The following is a 24,158-nucleotide window of genomic DNA, read 5'->3' on the forward strand; positions in this document are numbered from 1 at the left end:
TCAAATCAAATTAATTTCAGTATTTTGAGCTTTCAGTCATGTGAAGTGGACCGATATATCCTCATAATTACCCTTATTATTGTATCAGGAAAAGCAAAAGCTTCAATTTCCCTACTCATAAAAATCCCAGCTTACTCTTTTGAATGCTTTGTTTACATCAAGACCCACCAATAACAGCAGCATTTCTAACATTCTGCTTCCTTCTGGATCATTATTGTTCTATTAAATTTGTCAAATGTTTGCCTCCCCACCAAAAAATCACACTGATCCATATTTATCAATTTTGGCAACACCTTTGCCATTCTTTTAGCTATTATAGTTGCAAGCACTTTTTAATCATGGCTTAAAACTAAAATGGACCTATATCAAGCTGCCTATAATGGGTCTTTATTGTCTTTAGGCGTTGTAGCCACCAAAGTTTTTTTCCAGGATACTGATGCTTTGATAATTTTAAAATACAGTTAAACAAAACCTTCCAGATCTTTATCACTTTTTTCACTGGAATACCATCTATTCCTAGAGATATTCCTGCAGATTGGTTATACATCATTTTTACATCATCCCCTCTTATCTTAACTGGTAATTATTGAGCCTTATCTACTTCTAACCTTGGCATATTTAAGTCTTCCATAAATATTTCCATTTGTGCTTTTTCTTGATTTCCTCATTTCTCTGTTTTATACAAATTTTCATAAAATGTCCAAAATATTTATAATATCTCTACAGGATCTTTGGTTATTTTTCTTGTTGTAATCTAAGTTTGGCAACAACCCTTTTTGCTTTCTGTCACTTCAGTTTTTGTGCTAAAATTTTTTTTTTTGTGCTCTGGAGGTATTATCAAAAACAGATGCTTAACAGCATGCATATTACCATGTAATCCTTTATTTTCTCTTTAGTCCTCTGTATTGTGTCTCTTCTTGTTCTGTGTGATTTCCTGTATTCTGTAATACTTTAAACTTATTTTTAAATTCCACTTTCATTTTATCCCACTCATTAGCTATAACATCTGAAGCATTTTCTGTCCTCCTAATAACTCCTGAATAATTTCCAGTACCCACTCCTTAAAGTCCTCTTGTTTTAAAAAGTAGGTGGGAAAGCACCAGTGTCTCATCTTTACTTCATTACCTACATTTGTTATCTTAGTAATTATTGGCACATGATCTGAAATAGTTACTGGATGTGTGCCAAAGTTCTCAATTAAATGCACATGTTCCTGTGAAATATAACTTCTGTCTAGTCTAGCCAAGTTATTTTACCTTGGACAACAATATGTAAGTTCTCTTCAAGTTCCTACTACTAAATTCACATCTTCCTTGCCAAATGTTTTCATACATTTCTTCAAATATCAACCTTCTTTTGTTATAGTTTCCCTTCTAGGCCCCCCAGATATATCATCATTGTTGCAAATCAAATTCCAGTCCCCACCTATAAGTAATATGAACTGCGGAAATCTGAGTATTTCTCCACAAATGATTAAACTCCATAATAGCAGTTTTAGGTGGAATATAAATACATGCCAGTGTAATCATCATCCCTTGTTAGAAGCCACTTATCACTGCACATCTTCAGTTATTATCCTTTTTCATCTTCAGTAACTATTGGAGTTCCTTTAGCAATGAATGTAAGTGTTCCTTTTTCTCTTTTCCTTTGCTTCTGGTATTCTGCTGAATATCTATCCTGAAATCCTTTCTTTATCAAATTCACATGCTCAGTTCTTTCCAACTGTGTCTCTTGTAGCTTTGTTACTACACTCTGTATTTCTTAATATAATTAAATATTCTTTTCTTTTCATCTTGTGAGACCATTCACATTCCAAGATAACAGGGAAAGTGTTGCCATTATGATACAAACACATTATTCCCAGCCATTATATATGACAGCTTTTTTAAATGTCTATTTCCAGCTTTTGTGATACATGCACCCACTAATGTCTGGCACATTGATCTTTTATGCAGTTTTTTTTCTTATTACCAATATTAGAACCTATGTCACATTTTACAAGACCATTTGTTTTAATTAAAATCCTCAAACAAAAAAAACAAACATAGCCATAACCTGTTAACTTAATAAAAGCACACACAACATTGTACATCATCAAATAGTGAAGTTCAACACTCGTAATAGTAACAAGTGCCCTAGACAGACAGCTGCAAACACAGGCCTTAATTAAACTAAAGTTGAGGTCATCCATGCTAAGATATATGTTTTTGCCTGTACTTCTACTTACTCTAACCGATGTCTGCCCTTTTTAAATGTTATTCCCCTCCCAGATATGAAAAACAACATGCATGCTTTCAGAAAACAACTTTTAGCCTTGAAGAAAACAGTGCTTTGGCTGTCTTTTACTGCCCTATAATCAGCTTGTATGCATGGAAATGGAAGAGAAAAGAAAATGCAGCCCTCAGCTGCAGGCTCTGAAATGCAAGCTGAAACATTTTTTGCTAAAAGAAAACTTTTCATTACATTCAGTCTTTTCTTATTTACTTGTTTCTGCTTAAAACTTAAGCCAAGGATCTTAATCAAAACATCCACCTATGCAGAAGTACAAGAAAACATATCAGCTCTACATATATTATACATGCTTTTGTTTAGCCTTTTTTCTTTTTCTTTCTTTTTTTTGCATTGTAATGCCTACAATTCTTAACAGCAAAAAACAGGAAAGAAAAGAAAAATAAGACATCCATTTACTTTAGTGTCTTTATCACATGTGACAACAACTAAATGAATGTTGAAACAGGTATTTATAACATGAAAAGTTTCATAAAAATACTGTTAAGAACAGAAATTATTTTACTAACAGTTACCTTTTTTCCTTCCTCTTCTCCTCTCCTTCACTGTCCTTCCAAAAAGAATTTTTCAAAACCTCCTTAATTTAAAGTTGCATACACCCTGCCACTGCCCAAATCTTTAACCTGCAGCCTTAACTGAATCACACTGGATATGGTTGGCTCTCGTGGCAAGGAAATCCCTCTTTGACAAAGGAACCCTGACATTTTCAAAACCTCCTTAATTTAATGTATGTAGAGCTTTTATAACACTATATCTCTTCCTGTTAAATGTACCTGCTCCTTGTACATCACCATACCATGCTCTAATTTCTCTCTCCTTTCCCTTTCTGTTTTTGACTTTCTGGACTCAGATTTCCATAGCTTATATAGATTTTTTCAGCTATATCACTAGCTTTAGTTTCTGATATTTTTGTTTCTCTTACTTTCAGTCTAACACTTTACTACAGTTTCTTTTATCTCTCATAGACAGTTCTAGCTACAGACACCTACCCTAGCTTGTAATATTGTAATATCTTCTAGGGTTTTCCCTTTAGCCTTTTCACAAACATCTGTTTGAGCTGTGTATAACCTACTCGATTTTTTTTGCATCCTGCTTTAACCTGGTTCACTTTTTTCTTTCATACAATTGAATGTTTTTACTACTCCTGCATTAGTTTTCTATATTTCCCTTCCTCCCATGGTGCCTTGAGCTGTTTAAAATGCTGAATTCTGTATTTGGCCCCTTCTTTCTCTCAGTCTGCCTCTATCTGCTTTACTCGTGGCTGCCTGGTGATGTACGAATGCCATTTTTAATGTTGCTTTGCTTAATGTTTGAAACTACTTTCACTTGAACTGCAAGGTATTTTTATTTTTTTACAGTGGTATGTTTGCTCATGTGAAACAATCCAGGGCCAGGTATAAGAATAGGTAGTCTCACATATTATGTACACTTAAAAATACACATGCTGTACTGAAGGAATGCATACTACTTGCATTTATTTGTTTCTGTGACAATGATTTGAATGTTCAAACACATTGTTCTTTATGCACTGTATACAGCAGACATTCCTGCTAGTAGCATTTGCTGATAAGTACCTGTTCTAGGCTAACTGTTTGAATAACTTTGTTTTGTTTATGTGATGAAAGTAAGATACATTCTTTCCTGAACTCATGCATTCTACTTGCTTCAGGTCTCTGCAAACACATTTAAACTTGTTCAACTAATTTGATTTAAGCACTGTCTGCTGCTAATATACCAGAGTATTGCACTACTTATGAATTGAATTACTAAAGGCTAAGTAGTCTAAGAAGGTCTTTTCTTTCCTCTGTGTAGAAGTACATATATATATAAAAGGCTAACCAGCTATTAGATGGTCTTGTGAGTGGTATTCTTCTGCCATTAGTTTTATTTACTAGATAAGCAGTTATACAAGTTACATATTATAATATCATATATCTGAAAGCATACATCTGTCAGAGACACACTTTCCTTCATAGTTTATCTGTATGCATGCATATTCCAATTGTTTGAGAATTGTTTTGGTTACAGTATCTATTTCTGCTCCTCCTTTATTTATCTCAAATCATCTCCTATTTACTGTTACTCCTAATCACCTCCCCCTCCCCGCTTGCCTCCTTTCTTGTTGCTAGATTTATCTTTTCATCTGTCCTTAAAGAACTTACACATAATCTCTTCACATCCATCTCTTAACTTTTTCTCTTCCATCTGCTTAGATGTCCTTACTCAGTACAGTTTAGCTATCTCATTCATCCTTCGTCTTCTCTAGGTGCCCTCCTTTTTTTACGTTGTATACACCCTGCCACTGCCCTATGTCTTTAACCTGGAGCCCTAACTGAATCACATGAGATACGACTGGCTCTCATGGGAAGGAAACCCCTATTTGACAAAGGAACCCTGACATTTTCAAAACCTCCTTAATTTAATGCAATGTAGAGCTTTTATGGCACTACATCTCTTCCTGTTAACTGTACCAGCTCCTCTACATCACCTTACCGTGTTCTAATTTCTCTCTACTTCTCCTTTCTGGCCTCTGATTTCCATAGCCTAGGCAGTGTGTATTACTCTACTAAGTTTTCCACATGCATACAACATACTAGTTCAGCTGTATCACTATCTTTAGTTTCTGATATTCTTGTTACTCTTGCTCATCTGCAGTCTAATGCTTTACCACTGTTTCTTTTATCTCTCATAGACAGTTCTATCTACAATCACCTTCCCTAGCTTGTAATATTTTCTAGGGATTTTCCTTTAGCCTTTTCACAAACCTCAGCTCCTGTCTGAGCTCTGTATAACCTACTTGATTGTTTTTTTTGTATGCTGCTTCAGCCTTGTCTAGGCTGCTCCGTTCGCCCTCACTACACAAGGGTTCACTCTGCACCCCTACCCTACCCCCATTTCCACCCACCTCCATTTCAATTACATTTATACTTATCTCAAGTCCTCCCCATCAACATTTCCATCCAATCATAAACAGCCTCAAACCATTAACAAATCATGCCACACCTATTACAACACTCCACCCTGATACATTATCTTCAACTAACTTGCTAAAAGCTCTCCATCCTATAACCTCTATTCAAACTCTCTCTTACTGCACATCCCTTTTTTCTACTTTCTGATATACTCCACCATCATGGTTTTCCCTAAACCCACCATACTTCTTCTCATTTCCCTTATTCTATCTCTCTTTCTTCTAATGTATACCACATCAATCAAACCCCCAAAATTCTACAGGATAAAAAAACTACATCTAACACAACCTTTGAAAAGCAAACAGTTTCTCTAACATATCATCCAGCCTCTATGATTCAAATATGCTACTACTCACTAAACTCAAAATGCAACCAGCCACTCCTAAACCTAAACCAATGCCCCTTTCAAACCTAAAGTATATAATATACCCTAATCATTGTAACCTCCATTTTACCCACTACTCTGACTTATCCCAGTGTGGGGGCATCCACGCAGACCCAGGATCCACTACTATTCCCACCTCTTTTAACACTTCTTTCACCCAAAAATTGCTTCTAGTTACTTTTAATCTATGCAGTTTTGCAACACACATGGCTACCGCAACACTCCCCAGACATACTTGCAGTAGCCAAAACATGGATAAAGCCACACATCCAAGATACTGAACTACTCCCACTATATTATAACATAGTAAGAGTCGACCAAACACAAAAAAAAAGGGGGGGGGAGTAGACAAACTAGTCCAACTCTCTCACAATACTTCCCTATCATGCCAAGCCCATTTCCTCTTTCTGTACTGCTGAAATTCTCATAGCCTTCTTAAAAATTAATAATACAAAGCAACTATGTATCACGATCCTGTATATTCCTCCCAGTCACAACATTATCATTTTAGAAGACATCGTATTCTGGATTTCACAAAATATATCTAATAAAACAATCATTATGGGTAACACTAATATTAATTGGCAAAACTAAAACTCAGACTTCACAGGAAACAGTATAATTCTTTATGGATATACATAACTCATCATTATACCAACTAGGATTCAAATAATTGTAACCCAGGATCTATTCTGGACTGGATACTGGTTTCTGATCCCTATAAATACTCCATCTCCAATACTCATCCAGATATATTAAGCAACAACCTTCCCACCTATACTTCCAGAGCTACCATCCACTCATCCAAAAACCACAACTATAAATCCTCCTGCAATTTATCCATCTTTAATCAACAACTCTATCACCATACTTAAATCTTTAAACTGATCCATACTGAAAACTCTACCCTTAGACGATGCTGTCAGCCATTTCAATAAATTTTTATTAATACCCTCCTAGCCCCACTTCATACTAAAAGAACAAAAAACAACCATGTACCCTGGCTTATCAAATCCACTAAAAGCTTACTAGTAATAAGGGATAATGACTGAAAGGAATGGCAAAGGAACAAAAATAACAAATACCTTCATAACTATAGATAACCAAGCAAAAAGGGTAAGTAAAAATAGGAAGCAGTACTTCTCACAACAAACTTCCCACAAAAACAAAACAAAAAAAAATTGGCACACCATCTCTTTACTCCACCCCAGAATCCAAAGAAAACCCATCTCCAGCCATTGATACATCCCCATCCCAAATAGCAGATGCATTTAACACCCACTTCATAAAAAGCATACTTAAATTAGTCACTGATCCCATTAAACCGATAAGTCCTAACACCACAAATAATCTTAGACCTTCTCCTTCACAAACGTCTTCCATACAATAATCTTCTTCCTTTTCCCCAAATGACTTCACCACAACTAACCTTCATCTTCCACTCCTCTCTCTACAACCTTTACCCACTAGCCATATACACACACTACTATCCAAATTAAAACCCTGTTTTCCTTCTGATGACAACCTCCCTCTCCGAATACTTGAAACTTGCTTCAATGGTATCACATATCCAGTGAGCATTTTCATCAACCATTCCATCACAGAATCGTACATCACCTTACTTTAGAAAAATATACCATAACCCCCTTACACAAAGGAGGGACATGTAATGGTGTTGTTTGTCTTTCGGCTTTTTCCAATAAGTGGTCGCCACAGCGGAACTCCGGTCCTCTAATGATTGGCAGTAGAGTTTTTACGAAATGCCAAGGTGCCAGCTCGATGCTCAACCTTCAATGAAGGCATGCCCATTTATGCACGCATGTCTTTCGAATGCTACCCAACCACGGGGAGGACGTGCAGACTCCACACAAAAGGTACCCCCAAGCCCAGCCGAGAATCGAATGAGAGAACCTCTTGCTGTAAGGTAACAATGCTACCGTCGTACCACCGCGGCATAAAGGAGGGAAATATAATGACTTAACTAATTACTGCCCCATCGCTATTCTATCTCTTCTTCTTCTTCTTCTTTCGGCTTTTCCCGGTTAGGGGTCGCCACAGCGGATCACCGTCTGCTCATGATTGGCAGTGGAGTTTTACGGTGTTGAGTTGCCAGCCAGGCACCCAACCTTCCACAGAAGGCACACACATGCACACACTTATGCCTAGGGCCAATTTAGTGTGTCCAATCCACCTACAGCATGTCTTTGGGATGTGGGAGAAAACTGGAGCACCCGGAGGAAACCCACACGACCACAGGGAGGACATGCAGACTCCACACAAAAGGCACCCCAGCCGAGGATCGAACCAGAGAACCTCTTGCTGTGAGGCGGCAACGCTAACCACTGCACCACCGTGGCCGCCCATTGCTATTTTATCTCCACTATCCAAATTATTAGAAAAATGTGCCCATAAATAACTACTTGACTACATTCCTCTGAATAAATTACTTGCATCCACTCAACATGGTTTCAGGCCATCACACAGTACAACAACTGCACTAATCTCCTTTACAGATATAGTTAACAAAGCAAGAGACTCAGGACTAATAACTTCAGTAATACTTATTGATCTTTCTTAGGCTTTTGGCACTGTTTCACACCCAAAGCTATTACAAAAACTCTCATCTCTTGGAGTTTCCCTATCCACTCTAAAATGGTTTACCAGCTACTTATCTGACAGACAACAATAAGTAAAATGGCAAGGCTGTCTCTTCCATTATCTAACAACACAGGAGTCCCACAAGGATCCATTCTTGGACCTGACCTCTCCTCTTGGATACCTTCATAAACAGTCTTTACACTGCCTCCCATAAAACCTCCCTAATCCAATATGCCAATTATTCTACCATTATCTCCTCCTCCAATAATATAACACACCTTCAGCAAATAACCCAAACAACCTTCTCCTCTATTGAAACTTGGCTAAACAGTGCACAACTTCTGCTAAACTCCAGTAAAACCAAACTCCTTGTTTTTGCACCTAAGACACTCTCATCTGACTTTAAGATATATTCAGTAAATAATACTGAAACTGAAGTAGTTTCACATGCCAATCTATTGGGAGTGACCACAGACAATAAACTTACCTTTGATCTGCACATACAATATGCAATCAATAGAACACACTACAAATTAGGGATGCTGTATTGGCAAAGTAAAATGCATGGATACAGCCACCAAAACTACTCTGGCCACTACCTACATGCTCACCTCTCTACTATATAGGGGCCCCCATTCTGACCAATCTGGAGACTACTCTAAAAAATAAGCTTGACTCATGCTACAATAAAATCACTAACGTTGCTAAAGGTGCATCTTACTGCAAACACCGCTGCACTGCTCTTAGTGCTGTTAACTGGCATGAATTCCCAAATTACCTAAACTATCTTCAACTAACTACAGCACACAGAATTATATATCAACCTGAAAACTGTCTGGCATTAAACTCAATTCTCCAAATCTATAACCTATGAGGGCTCTAAGATCTGAAGATAAGCAACTAGTAACCCCCTATACAGACCAAACAAAAAAGCTGGACACTGTCTATATTCCTACACTGTCACAAAACCATTTGGAATACTTTACCTTTAAATATCAGAGCTATATTGAACCTAAAGCGATTTAAACTCACATTAAAGAACTTCCTTCTAGAAACATATATCTGCCCATGCTCCAAATCTAGTTAGTTCTCCATCTCCCTCCCCCCTTATCTCCAGTTCTTTCTCCACATACCGCACCACCACACTTCATCATGCTTTCTCTCACTACTCTCCAACCTCTTTGTTAACAGTCTAAGTCAACCTTCCTATCTCTACTATCCCCCCATTAATTCTTCTTTCACCTCTTCATCTTTTTTATGCTCACATCTTAGGGTCTCTATCCCCTCTAGTATTAATTACTTTATTCAGTATAATTTATATGCATCTATATATAGCTATACAGACATATATATATATATATATATATATATATATATATATATATATATATATAATCTCTATGGGTTCCCTTTTTAATTTCAAAATACTGAAATCTCGAACTTCAGTATTTCAAAATTAAAATACCAAAGTCTTGAAATACCGGTAAATCAGAAGCACGAAATTCAAAATCCCGAAGTAAGGAGATTTTGAATTAACGCTTCTGGTGTTGTGGTCTGTGAATGGTAAGATGTGAGTTTGGGTATGTATGCATGTGTATGTCTGTTGGTTAGGGGCTTTAGTGTCTGTCAGTGTGTGTTTTGACTGTGATGTAATTGTGCGACGGTGTGTATAATGTGTGGGAGTGAGTTGCTTGTGTGTGTCTGATTGTGCGATCTCGGAATTAGTATATATATAAGTGGGGGGTGTGGGGGTAGTTTAGGATATTATATTTGAATTGGGGGATGTATGTGTTTGTGTGTGCTGTATCTGTAGTGTAGTGTTGGGATTTTGAATTTTACGGTTTTAGAGTTTCGGTGTTTGGTGTCTTTGGCTATGTAATTTCGAAATACTGAAATTCGGGATTTCAGTATTTCGAAATTACATAGTGAATCCATATATATATATATATATATATATATATATATATATATATATATATATATATACATACATACATACATATACACTTAACATTTTATTTCTTTGCCTTCCATCTATACCAGCTGCTTGTCTTCACCTTGTTTTGGAAATTTGCTTATATTCAGCTAGTTGTCTTGCTCATGTCTGTAAATTTTATATTAATTGTAAATCCAAAGCTTTTATTATATTGTATGATTGTTTTTATGATGGAGCTTTTCTCCCCAGGCCTCCACTGAAAATGGGCTTTTGGCCCAGCTGGACTTTCCTGCTTACCAAATGTTAAGTAAATAAATACATAAAGTGAGGCAAATGGTTTTCAATTCCCTACAAGTTTAACAAGGTCAACAAAAATCCATTCCTTCCACTTTTTCCTTGTATAGATAAATATCACAAATGCAACTGCAGTCTCACATTTCTTCACTAATTTCTGTGTTGCTGGTCTTCTTCCTGTTCATCTCCATGTCCTCACTCCCCAATTCACTTCAATTTCAAGGTACTCTCGATTCTTCTAGTCAACTCCTGTGCCTCACTCTGTCTTTCAAGCATTTTCCTTTGGAACAATGGAAACGGTTTCACTGGTGAAGTCTCTCCATATGCTTTGTTATCAGAAGAATGCAAAAAAATGACAAGCAGAGGCCCCCTATGCTTGATTTCTCACTTTTTGTTTGACAACCTTTTTAATTGTCTTCCTAGTCTGTTCTACATCAAAAAATGACTTTGATCCACCAGGAAAAATATTCTGAAGAGATCTGGATACAACTGCTTGAATCTCATACCTGCCTCTCGACATTACATGATTGCTGGAATAAATGTGTTTCTCTTCTGCCTGGTGTACACTGAACTGTCTCCATCATTTAATACTTTGCCTTTTTTCCATAGTTTTTCAGGATCAACTCTTTCTGTTGGTAAGTTTGCATGTCTACTAATACAGGTCTTAGATGCTTTCTCATGACCTGGTTTGGAGCATGCACATGGTGTGCCCTTTCAATTAACAGTTCCTGCTGTGGGACACTAGTCCAGTTGCTTATTCGTGTCTTCATAAAATTAATATAGTCTGTTCCTTCTAGTTTCCCGGATACAGCAGAAAATCTCAGATTTTTTGAAACATCTCTTCTTGAGCAGTCGCATACTCAGCCATCATTTTCTTAATTTCGCCCTCTAATTTTTGGAGTTTATAAGCAAAAGTTTAAAGCTTTTCCATTTTTTTCAAGTCTTTTGATATTTCACTCAGTATACTCCTTTAGTGCTTTTGTTTATTTTAATACGCTCTGATCATATTTGTCTTATTTATTCCTCTAGATTACTGGAAGCCATCTCTTGCACCAAAGCCAGAGTGGAAATACTTTTTGCTGAACAGCTGCAGGTTTCTTCCTAGTCAGTGTTTTCTCTTCACCTTTTTTAGTTGCTTTTCTTTCAGGCTTTCTTAGTTTCTTCTTTGCTGGCATCTAGGCAGTGTACTTACTAGCCAGTAACTGAATTTACTAAAAGTGACAGAGTTCCTGGCCCTTGTCTTTCAGTTTCTTTTTTATACTGGGAGAGCAGAAGCTAAGCTGTTCATCTGTGTGCAGCCATCTTGGAAAGCTTTGTCCAGAATTCTTAATCAAAGAAGTTGAGAGGTACGCCACTGTGTATTAACAGTGCTAAGTGTTTTTACCAACTTTGAAAGCTGGTGAAACACTTCACTCACCTATGGTTTTGCTTTCTTTTCTTCTTTCTTTCATTTTTTTCTGGGACACTGGACAAATCCAGACTGTATGTGCCTCACATATCTGTATTTTTTTCCTAAAAGTGATCAATCAGTCCACTGGTAGATAATGTTTTACTAGTTTTACATCTGTTTTATTACACTATGTGCTAAGCACTATATGTCTTACTACGAATCCTATCCTGTTCCATATTGCTTTTGTTATATTTCATTTCAATATAGCTGCATTTATTTATTTAATTAAGTTAGCTAGTTAGTTATAGCTAATTATCATGTTATTTACATTTTAATTTATCTAACTAATTGAATATACTGCATCTTTGCAACAAAATCTGCTGCAAACTACTGAAAACATATGTGGGGCTGGATGACCCGGACTCAGGAAGTAATTGGACAGTTGCTCAGCATACAATAAACAGAAGTAACAGTTTATTAAACTTAATAAATACAGGACCACTGAAGTAATTAAAGTAAAAAGTACAAATTTTAGAATAAAAAAGCACACTTTACAAGTTGAGGGCATAATTATATAAAAAGAATTGGGTAAAAAACCTTTGCACTTGATCTTTAATAATGTCTTTGTATGATGGCAGTTTAGTGTCCTTCCACTTCCTTCCTTGCATTCAGATGTACTCCACATATATATGGCATTACCTCCCTACACTTACACAATACATAATGCAGTGTACAAAAAACTGCATCCCCATAACTGTTGTGTCTTTTTCAATCTGTGTAATAAACAAAAAAGCGAGAGACAATAGTATAAAACTCTGTGTGGCATTATTACCTGAAAAATTCTTATTGGCTGAGCAGAAAATTTAAAACAAATATTGAGGAGTAAGACAAATATATGAGGAAAGTCAAGGGTGTTTCGTAAAATTTCCCTGTTTACAAACATGATTACTAGCAGTATGACCAACTGTAACCACTCCTCTCAATAGTACAGAGTTTTGCAGGTCATAATTTTTCCTCATATTTTGCTCTGTCCATCGTGAAAATAGGTTATTGATGGTGTTTTCATCATAAACCAATAGAAAGTCCTTTTGCTTAGCAATACATTAGCAGCCGGACTTGTTTCTATTGGCATGTGTTCAGTTTACAAATTGGGCTGCCCAATAAGTGTGAGCATTTGTGAACAGTAACAACCCTTTATTATATAATAAATAATGTATAACTGTCTGGCATACAATACTAAGTAGCTGTCCCCTACTGTGTTCCCCCATCATGCCACACAGTGATTTGTAAAACTCTTTCATTCATTATGCATGATGGCAGAGCAGCCATTATCATATAATGGTAATTAGGAGAACTGCTGCTATGATCTATTGGCTGCAGTGTGGAGGTGTCATTGTGGCATTGTAGTAGCATGTACCACAAGCGGACAAGGTGACTGTGTGACTAGTAGTTTTCCTACTGAAAACAAAAGAGTTTTAACAGTTTTTTTTCTTTTTTAGCTGACTTAGCTGCTCAACTTTCTTAGATGAGCAATACATCAGTGGGGTTGGAAGATTAGTGCAGCCCCAGACACTGCACTATCTGTAGGTAGATGGTTCTACTCCCATAAACTGTCCCAATAGCATTAGCCTTTATACAGCTGGTAATCCTGGGAGGAGAGGGTGCACTAGGCAGAAAGTACTATGACTATACAGTGTGGGAAAATGGCATGCAAGGTCTTACCCCATTGTGCAGCAATCTTTATTAATTACACAGCCCTATTCTTTTGTACAAAGTATTTTGGAATCCAGACCAACCTCTAGTTGCACATACCGCTAAGATTGTGATGTAGACATTTATTTTAGTCCTCCAAATCCAAACCACTTCACAGAACTACAGATTTCATACATTAAACATTTAACCCAAATATAAATGTACTATATGATATCATATGAATTAAAAAAAAAGTTTTAATAGTAAATTTACTGCATACCCATTTTCTCATACTCCTTTTTTCCCAACAAAGCATAAAAACACACTGAAACAGAATTAACTTCACCTTCTTTAAAAATATGCAGCAAAACAAAAAACAAAATAAGATGACATTTACACTGCTCTGGTTTCAGATTGTAATACAAACATTGAAATGTCATCACGTAACCGATGATGGATGTCACACAGGAATGAAGGGCAGTAAAACATGAATATGCCACACAATAAGAATAGAAATACTGGTTAAGGTATAATAATTGTGTGTGTGTGTGTGTGTGTGTGTGTGTGTGTGTGTGTGTGTGTGTGTGTGTGTGTGTGTGTGTGTGTGTGTGTGTCCTTTAAGCATTTATTTGCCAAAGTATCAAAACAATGTTGCTGTGACTTCACCTCATAAACATAAACACAGAAAAAGTATAAATAATTCCTTGATGGCAATATTAAATCACTTTTTCAGAAATACATTCCTAACAAAAAGTGTAATTTGTCATGATGAGGGCCCCAGCAAGGCAATTTGGAAGTGCACTGAAAGAACATAACAAAGAACTGCCTTTGTTACGGCAGCAGGTTTAAAGTTCCTGCATTGAAGCATTCACCTACATCTTCACCCTGAAGTCTAGCTTTGAAAATCAACATTTGTTTGATGTATTACACTTCTGAAGCCACGGAATTTATGCATGACAACTGGGGCATGAAGAGTGCTGAAGGAACTAGCTGAGGCAAAGGTGCATGTTAAGTGCAAAGGGATTTATGGAATTTTTTAAAGGTTAAGGAAAGGAAATTAAGGGTACTCATTTTTACTCTACCTTTAATCACTGTGGAGTCATTAGTCATATCAGTAACTATGATAGTGTGTGCATTAGGATGGAAGGCTCAATCTGTGAGAGCTAAAATTTAAATAGTATCACAAATGGCACTGTATCATGTGGCAACTCTGGTGCCACAGTACCTTTTAGGGTACAACAAATGACACAGAAATAATGGTATACCCTAAAACAGAGAAAGACACACTGATACTCCTCTGACAGCATGACATTAAGCAAGAGAAACAAAAACAAGAGGTGAACTTTGAATAAAGAACTTTAAATTTACCATGCTGATGTCAGTCAATGCTTGACCAGCTAAGACATCAAGAGCATTTAAACAAAGCATGGTTATGCAGTGGCCCTTGAAAAAGAGAAATGCACCAAGATTCCTGCAGCAATGAAACAGACTTTATATACTACTGCCTGCAGTTGCTGGCCTGTACTTTCCAAGAGTTCTTGTACTCCATCCAGTGGGGCAAAGTCAATGCTGATTACAAACTGGTATGTCTCATGCATTAACAGCTTAAGCTTTTCTGTATACAATTACAGATACCCCACAAGTTCTTATCTTCAGGTGAACAGCAGTTAATAATCACACAAGACCAATGCAAACCTTTAGACATAATTATTTACATTTCTTAGCGAAAACGAGGCAGGCTAGCAAGTACGGTAGGTGCACGGGCCAGACAAACTATAACAAACATCAAAAAAAGAGCCAGCTTTAGGAGTGTGAAGATTTATTCCAAAAACCAGACCGGTTTCAGCTTGTAGCTTTCATCAGTGGTACCACTGATGAAAGCTACAAGCTGAAACCGGTCTGGTTTTTGGAAAAATCTTCACACTCCCAAGGTGCCGGCTCTTTTTTTGATCTTTTTTAGAGAAAGCCAGAAAGTAGAAACATTGAATAGGCATGTTGGATGGCTGGGCATGAAACAGCAAAGTGAGTAGAAAACACATAACAGTATAAATCTGCATTAATTAGTTAAATATTAAGCTTGTTAGCTCATTATGATATGATTATTAGTGAACATTCTTTTAATAATCCTACATCAATTAATCAAAGTTTTGTATTTAAGTTATAAAATACATGAGACACATATAATTCTTACAAAGCTGTGGTTCATGCTGTGACCTTTTCAACTCAATGCCTAAGTTAAGTCAGCATGCTTGAAAAGGGGAAGGACCCATGCTTCACAGAGGTATGTTTTAGACAATGTCTAACAAATTGGGGAAGCTAGCATATAAAAATTAAATGAAAAAAATAACATAACATTTATTTTATTTTATTTACATTTCTTAACCGGGTAGTGTCCGACTGGGCAAGAAGCCCGTTTTCAGTGGAGACCCGGGGAGAAACTCTCTTTAACAGTACAGTTAGTTAATATTTACAACAAATTTAAAGTTACATAAGACAAAACAGGTAATAATAAAAATACAAGTACTGCCAATAATTAAAAGATGTAGGATGTAGTTAGATAAGGGAGCAGTAGTCGTTAAGACACATATTAATAACAATATGTAAGAGTACAAGCTCTAGCAGAGAAATAGACACAATGTTCTTTTTTAAAATTTGCAGACAACTCAGGAAACTACATGCTGTTTTTTCAGTTTCATAAGATTTCCAAATAGTGTCAATTCAGTAGCTGTAAGTTTCCAGAAAGTACTGAATGTTTACTTCTGTGCACATAAGCTGGGGCAGTTGCTTGGTTTGCTGACCTTCCTCCCTTCCCTACTTGCTATTGGGACTTTAGTTTGATAACCTGTGCCTGGGTTCCTTTCATTCATCTGGATTTAAGTCTCTCACTTTATCCTGATTTGGTTATTTGGCAGATGCATTAGAATTCAGCTCAAACCTGATCTGATGTGATTTGATTGAGTTATTGCTTGATTCAGAGGCAGCCTTGGCTAAGCAGAATTGTATTTATCCCTAGAAAAAAATGTCCTTTGGTGTTGCGTGCAAGGTGATTACGATGATGATTTTTTGTAACTGATTTTTTTATTTAACTTCTTTTAGCTTCCTGCACTTGATGTATTGTCTCTCTTTTCATCTATATCATGATTTACCACTAGTACTAAAATAAAAAAACAAACAACTTACAATCCTACTACCTGCATTAATACATGTAGATCAAGATTTGGCCTGTCTGAGGCAGGCACCTTGATGAGGACCAAGAAATGGAAGCTATGAAACTTGTTAATGCAGAAGAAACTCTATCTGACCATAAATTACTGTGTGGAGGTCCACGAGGTACCATTTACTCAACCTGCAATATTCCCTCAAACACTTTCCAGTAATCAATCTTCAGTAAAATGCTGTGAAGAGACTTGACTGGCTGTGGAAGAAGACCTTGAGGAAACAAAAATTTGATGAACCCCAGTATTTGACAATGAAGAAACACATTCACTTGTGAGTCTTGTTAGTTGGAAAGGGATCAGACAAAGCATACAAAAGTACTTTCCATATCCCAGACATAGAAGGAGCTGAAATAACCTTTACCAAATTGGGTCTGAGAGAAGAAACAGCATGTTGCCTAATGGCTCCCTGCCAGGCTTGTCTACCCTTTGTTTTCTCTTGATCATGTTCTTTCTCTGTCTCTGGCCATGCCTTCAGGTCCCATTGACATAATGGTCAATAGCATGGATCTAACATCCTGAACTTTCTCAGGCCCAGGTTCAATTGTCATTCCTAAATGAGTCAACCTAAAAAGGGAAGTCAAAATCAAATTTCCCTTAGAAGATAAGAGAGGATTCTCCTTACTGTTATCAATTACGGGTTTTTACTTCTCCCTGTAACAGTAGTCGAAGTAAAAGATTCACAAATATCACAATCAGCATCAAAATCATCTCCCCCAAAGCAAAACAAGCACAATGTGTGCCTATTATGGGAAGGGATCTTATTACCACATTTGCACATTTATGAGCTTTGCTGTCTATAGTGACCACAACCTAGCAAATGTGGAAACTGGACAAAATCCAGAAAAGCAACATATGTAACCTAACTGATTGTTCAGCCCCCACCCCCCTCAAAAATGCTCTTAGGAGAAGGCTACAGTTTTTATAACAAGTGACTGTTGCTTTAACAGCTTGCTCAGATGCATGGTTTCAATTACACATTGCGTCAGATTACATAACATTAAAGACATATTTAACACGGGGCAAAAGAGTAAAAGAAAATCAGCTCAACAGGTTTGAAAACCAAGATGATGACTGTAAACATTTATGAATCTTTAGGACAACTAAATGATCTACAGAGATATCGTGTACCTATCAACATAATTCCTCGTGGCTGATGAAGGCTGAGGAGTTTGGCTGCATCAACCTCTTGTCCATGATAGAAAATTATACCATACTGCATGAAGATATTTGTTCTTCTTTTGGCTTTAATCGGTTAGGGGTCACCACAGCAGAACTCCGGTCCGCTAATGATTGGCAGTAGATTTTTATGGTGCTGAGGTGCCAGCCCAACGCCCATCCTTCAACGAAGGCACGCCCATTCACGCATGTCTTTCGAACACCACTCGACCATCAAACCTCAGGAGTAGTGATGGGTACTCCCATCTCTAATACATATGCTACTTTGGTTTTAAATGTATGGGAGAAGGAGAATATTTATAATGGTCCTGATTGTTATGCAAGTAAGGTGAGTTTTTTAAAATATTTGTGGACAATGTATTCCTGATCTGGGAAGGGGAAGTTGGTGAGCTGACACAGTTTGTGGATTATTTGAGCAACAGTATCGATTTTATGAAATTCTCTATGCACACTTCACCGAATGGTATGGATTTACTGGATGTTGCTATTAGACATGATGGGATTAACATACATACCTCAGTGGATAGAAAGAACTTGCATACGAATAAATATTTGCGTAGGAAGAGTATGCACTCTTCCTATGTGTTTAAGAGAATTGTTCAGTCACAGATGACACAAGTAAGTATGTTAAACAACTCGAGTGGTTGTGAATGACAAATGGATGTGATAATGTATGAATTTGTTGATAGGGGTTATGAAGCTGGGTTATTAACTGATATCAGACAAGATATTACTGCATCTAGGAAATCTGTAACTAGACTATATTTTGGTAATGGCTCAGTAGGAATGTGGACAACTGGGGTCCTTAGGAATAATAATATTGTACATTATGTAACTATTTTTAGTAGGTGCAGTGAAGATATTAAAAATATTGTATTTGACAATTGGGGCATTTTAAGAATTATGCCCGAGTTACAGGAATTTATTGAGAGTAGAACTATGTTCACCCATCGGAATTGTTCCAATCTAAACCAGCGATTATGCTACAAGGATATAAGTGGTAATGCTACAGTTAAAAAAACAACTAAAATTGGAACATTTCCATGTTATAACTGTTGTTGTTGTGGTCTTATTGAACAGAACCCAAATTTTCTACATCCTTTGACTAACAAGGTTTATACCTTTAAATGTTTGGTAAATTGCAATACAAATGTTGTTATGTATCTTGTTACGTGTAAAGCATGTTCTAGTTTTTATGTGGAGAAATCGAAGCGATGGATAAAGGACAGAATTATTGAACATAATTCTGATATCGAGGGATATATTAATGCATTCCTTAACTAAGCATATCTGTGAGGCTGGTCCATTGCATGCTTTTACTTTTAGGGTTATAGGTACTATTGATAGAACTATTAGGAGAGGTGATATAAATAATAAATTTGAAGTTAAGGACTATAAATGGATTTTGTAGCTCCAAGCTGACCATCCACCTGGTACTAACCAAACTGCCACACTGAAACCTGTACTTAGGTTTAAACAAACAATTCTGAAATAATTTGTGTTATTAATGTAACAAAACTCCTATATAATGCAAGTCTATATGTACCTAGGTCAAGAATGTGACTAAACATTAAGCTAAGACAAACTGCAACAACCTTTATTTTGGAAGTCAAAATTAAGGGAAATTTACACCAGTTTCCCAGGATTCCTTATAGTCTTTTTGTATATCCAACACACTTATGTATGAAAGGTCAGTCAAGCTTGTTTTGTTTGGTTAACACATAGAGAAGGTGGGGGGGACTGTAGTTACAAAAATGACTATGGGACTGAGCACTAAAGAACATATTCCTTGCATGTAAAACACCAACCGTTATCAGGAATACAATACACAACACTGTTGTTTTACTTTAGCTGTAGTGTGTGCTGTATCAGGAATACAATACACAACACTGTTGTTTTACTTTAGCTGTAGTGTGTGCTGTATTAGGAATACAATACACAACACTGTTGTTTTACTTTAGCTGTAGTGTGTGCTGTATTAGGAATACAATACACAACACTGTTGTTTTACTTTAGCTGTAGTGTGTGCTGTATTAGGAATACAATACACACCACAGCTAAAGTTGCGACAACAGTCCAAAACAAACAAGGGTAGGTCAGCAATATTAAATATCCAAACCAAAAGGTGAAAAGGTCACAAAGAGAAACGATTCAGTAAAAAATGCATGAAAGACCAAGCTAAGCTAGACTTTTCACTGTGTAATAACCTTCTGTAGTGAGATATATGCAAAAGACCTCTCATTCCGAAGCCATATAGCTGAGGCACTGGTATGTCCTTAATTGATCCTTTGTGTATGGTGGCAGGCCCTGGGATGGTAGAAGTCAGCCATAGGAGGATGGGAATAAGCAGCCAATCGTGTTTCATTTGTCTCAGAAAAAGGAGAAAAAGCAGCTTGCTGCACTAGAAATTATTCCAGGAAGAGGACAAAGAAACAGACTAACTGAATTAATGGGTTTCAGTGCAGCAAAGAATGCATGAATGTGTGAGCACATAGAAGCATGCATGAATATGCAAGTAAGTGGAAACATATGCATGGGGTGCATAAACAGCAGCACATCATGCATGAATATGTGACCGAGTAGAAGCATGTGTGCATGGAGTACGTAAACAGCAGCCCAGCATGCAAGAATATATGAATATGTGGAAGCATGCATGCATGGAGTGTGTAAACATTACCACAACATGCATGAGTGTGTGATTGCATGGAATCATGAATGCATGGCTTGAGTGAAAAGCAGCATAACATAAATTAATGTGTATATGAAATCAAGCATGCATGCATGAAATATATAAACAGCAAGACACAAGTATGAATATGTGAGTACATGGAAACAATTGTGCATGGATTGTGCAAAGAACAGCACAGCATGTATGACTGTGTGCATGCAGACATTATTGCATGGATTATACAAAAGCAACATAGCATGCATGAATGTGCGAGTACATGGAAGCATGTGTGCATGGATTGTGTGCAGAACAGCATAGCATGCATGAATGTGTGAACATGGTATGTGTGCATGGATTGTGTGCAAGAATGTGTGAGTATGTAGAAGTATGTGTGCGTGAATTGTGTATACAACAGCACAGCATGCGTGAATGCGTGAGTATGTATGCATGCAATGGATACAGAGCAGTACAGTATGCATAAATGTATGAGTATGTGGTAGTACATGTGCATGGAATGGATACAGAACAGCACAGTATGCATGAATGTGCGAGTATGCATAGATGCATTGTAAAAAGAGTAGCACAGCAGTGCAGTCAGGCCTAACTAAAAGGGATGGAGACATTACGTTCAGGGGCAAAAAAATATCATCAATCATCTATGATGACCAAATGCCTACTCACTCATGCCCCACTATCAGGAAATATTATGAGTTTACTACTAAGACAATTTTCTCAGGAAATTGGAGACCTGTCATGGATATTGTAATCTTCTGTGAAAGGCAGACCTTGACAGGATTCAAGATTTTTGGTCTGAAGTGCACAAACTGAAAATTAAACAAGAAAACTATAGTTCCCTTATTCATCATGCCACTTTCTTATCAACTTTTACATAAACAGCAATAAATAAAATAGTGTCTTCCTACAATCCTATACCTGCCCAAGACATCCTCATGCTATTAACTACTGGCAGAGGCATAGCTAGGGTGGGGATAAGGATGCAGCCACCCCAGGATCAAGGTTTTATGGGATGTGATCTGGAGATGCATATCAATCGGTAATGCAATACTTTTGAATACTGGTACTGAAATGAATACTGTCTTGGTGGTCAGGAATGCAGGTATGTTGTTGCAAACTATGTGTTACAGTTCTAAAAGAAGAAAGAGACCTTTTTTGGCTAGTTGAGGGGGTGTTTGCTCCTTACTTTTGCAGCACCAGTCAGCTCTTTCTTTTTTTTTTAAATTTTGAGGAGCACCAAATTGGGGGAATGAAACCGGACTCAAGATAAGCTAGTTCTATCTAAGACTACTGTGTTCAAGCATGTTGTATCCAGTATCCACAGTGTATCAGAAATGAAATCTGTTTCAGTTTCTATCACAGTCATACATTCCAGAAAGCATAATTAAATGACTTTTCAAGTATACAAATAAGTAAATGTATACACAAACAAGCAAATAAATCCCCTAACATTTAGAGGAGTGCAAGCAAGTACGATTTCATAAAACAAATATATAATTGTTTGGTTATGCTGTACTGCTTATGAGCACAAGCTGGCAAGGTTAAGGTCCATCAATACAATCTGAACAAGAGAAACAGACACAGTGCACTAACCTTGAGTATCCTCTTGGCCGGCATAGCTTAATGGCAGAGTATGGGTTGAATGAATAACCTGGGAGGCGGTAGTCTTGCTGTCCTTTGCCTGGATCTGCTGCTGCTGCTGGTGACCATTGCCATTCTGTAATGGTATCTGGCAGAGCTTCCCAGTATAGTTTGGTGGGCACTGACACTTGTTTCTGGAGCTACACTGTCCTCCATTCATGCATGGAAGATGGCATACAACTGAAAAAAAAGAAGGAATTCCCATTATTCCAGTCACCATTCTTACTTACAAGTGAAATAATTTCATTTGTTACTTATTTACCATACTCTTTAGGCTAAACAAACACAAGCCTGGCTTGAGGTTTATGGTACAAGTACTCTGCAAAGTAAAGTGTTAGTGCAATCAGTGACATCAAAAATTGTGTTATAAACCATTTGCATACTTTTTTATCACACGGCAACAACAGCACCTTTAAAACTGGCAAAACCTCTGCTTGCTGTATTACCATGTTATTCGTTATTTCTGAGAGTATGAAAACCTGGACTCACTGGGTTCAGTCTACTAATTAGTCCAGCTATTAGGAATAGGCTTGTATATCTTTAGTTAATATTACACAAAGGCTACAACCTTGTACAGAAGCTCCATGGCATAAATGGATAATAGCCTTGGTTATGACCCAAATGACCCAGGACTGATTACTGACTTGCATACTGGACCAGTCGGATGGGAAGTAATGAAGAAAGGGACAACACTGGTACACTGCAGTAGTGACAGTAATAAAGCAGCACATATCAGGCAACATGCCTTAACATCTGCCAAGTAGTGTAACCCTGTAGATGGACTTGGTACATCAGCACTGTAGGACTCACCTTGGTGATATTCATGTCAAGCCACCAGGAAGAGGAGTTAGGGTCAAAACCCTCCAAACTGCAGGACAACACCCCTCCACTAGATGTCTCTTACCCCTAAGGAGTTTGGGACAAAAACCTCAAAGTGCAAAACTACATTATCTTCACTAGACGTCCTTCACCCCTAAGGAGTTAGAAACGAAAACCTCCAAACTGCAGGATAATGGCCTCTCCAACAGGTGAACGGTTATAGGGACAGGGAAACAAATAATCAGGTCAGTTGGAGGTGGAAGCGGGTAGGCTAATGACTTCAGGTACACAACATCACAAAAAGGTACAAAACATAAACTGAAATGAGCTATTTGCGTAGTCTTAGTTACGTCCTTTCATGTTCCTGATGATGCATGGTGTACGGGAACTTCTCACGTGTTACCTACGTACTTCACTTGAACTACAGCTGTGTATTATTTTCTGTTAATTTTATTCTTTACATGACAGCTCACTTGAACTACATTTTTATTCCTTACATGCTTCCGGTATTATATGCAATTACTCTGTCTTGTGCTAGTATCATGGCTGAAAATAATACGGCTAGCTATTAGGGTACCCTTCCAGTTAAAAAACAAAGACGGACATGCTGTAAAACTGGACTTTCTCTTTGGCAGATGGGCTCCTCCAGGCCGTTGGTAACAAATGCACAGTGCACAGTCTCTAAAAGGGCATCTGATCCATATGACAATGCACAGGTTTTGCCCACTGTTTGATTGCCAAGTGACAACAAAGGAAATGTTTTATTGGCTTTGGCAAAAAACATGAAAGCATCTGCCTATGGTCTAGTCAGGCAAATTAAATTCTTCTAGTCTATGGTTACAGGCCACACAGACTGCATCCATACCTCCGTCTATCCTTAACAGTATATCGCAAGGAAAACACTCTCACTGTTACCTTGCAACATACATTATAACCTAATGCTCATGAAATAGCAAGGAGGGTTACTTGCCTCACAAATTAAACACTGACATTAATATTTTGTCACAGTCACATCATTTTTTTTCTCATTTGGGGTGGGAGGTTGGCATAATGGTTAAGGTGTTT

The 24,158-nt window shown here is 37.3% G+C and overlaps 1 protein-coding gene across 5 annotated transcripts in view; it reads right to left on the reverse strand.

Annotated features, from left to right (window-relative positions):
* LTBP1 (latent transforming growth factor beta binding protein 1) overlaps positions 1-24,158 on the reverse strand; it is a 2,555,437-nt gene that overhangs the window by 1,548,821 nt on the left and 982,458 nt on the right. For all 5 annotated transcript variants that reach the window (XM_044058988.1, XM_044058973.1, XM_044058980.1 and 2 more), the window contains one exon: positions 22,227-22,454. In XM_044058988.1, coding sequence (XP_043914923.1) covers positions 22,227-22,454 — 228 coding nt within the window. The remainder of the gene's footprint in view (positions 1-22,226; positions 22,455-24,158) is intronic.

This window comes from Protopterus annectens, chromosome 1.part2 (genome assembly GCF_019279795.1).
Source record: "Protopterus annectens isolate FY-2018-M chromosome 1.part2, PAN1.0, whole genome shotgun sequence".
Classification (NCBI taxonomy): Eukaryota; Metazoa; Chordata; order Ceratodontiformes; family Protopteridae; genus Protopterus; species Protopterus annectens.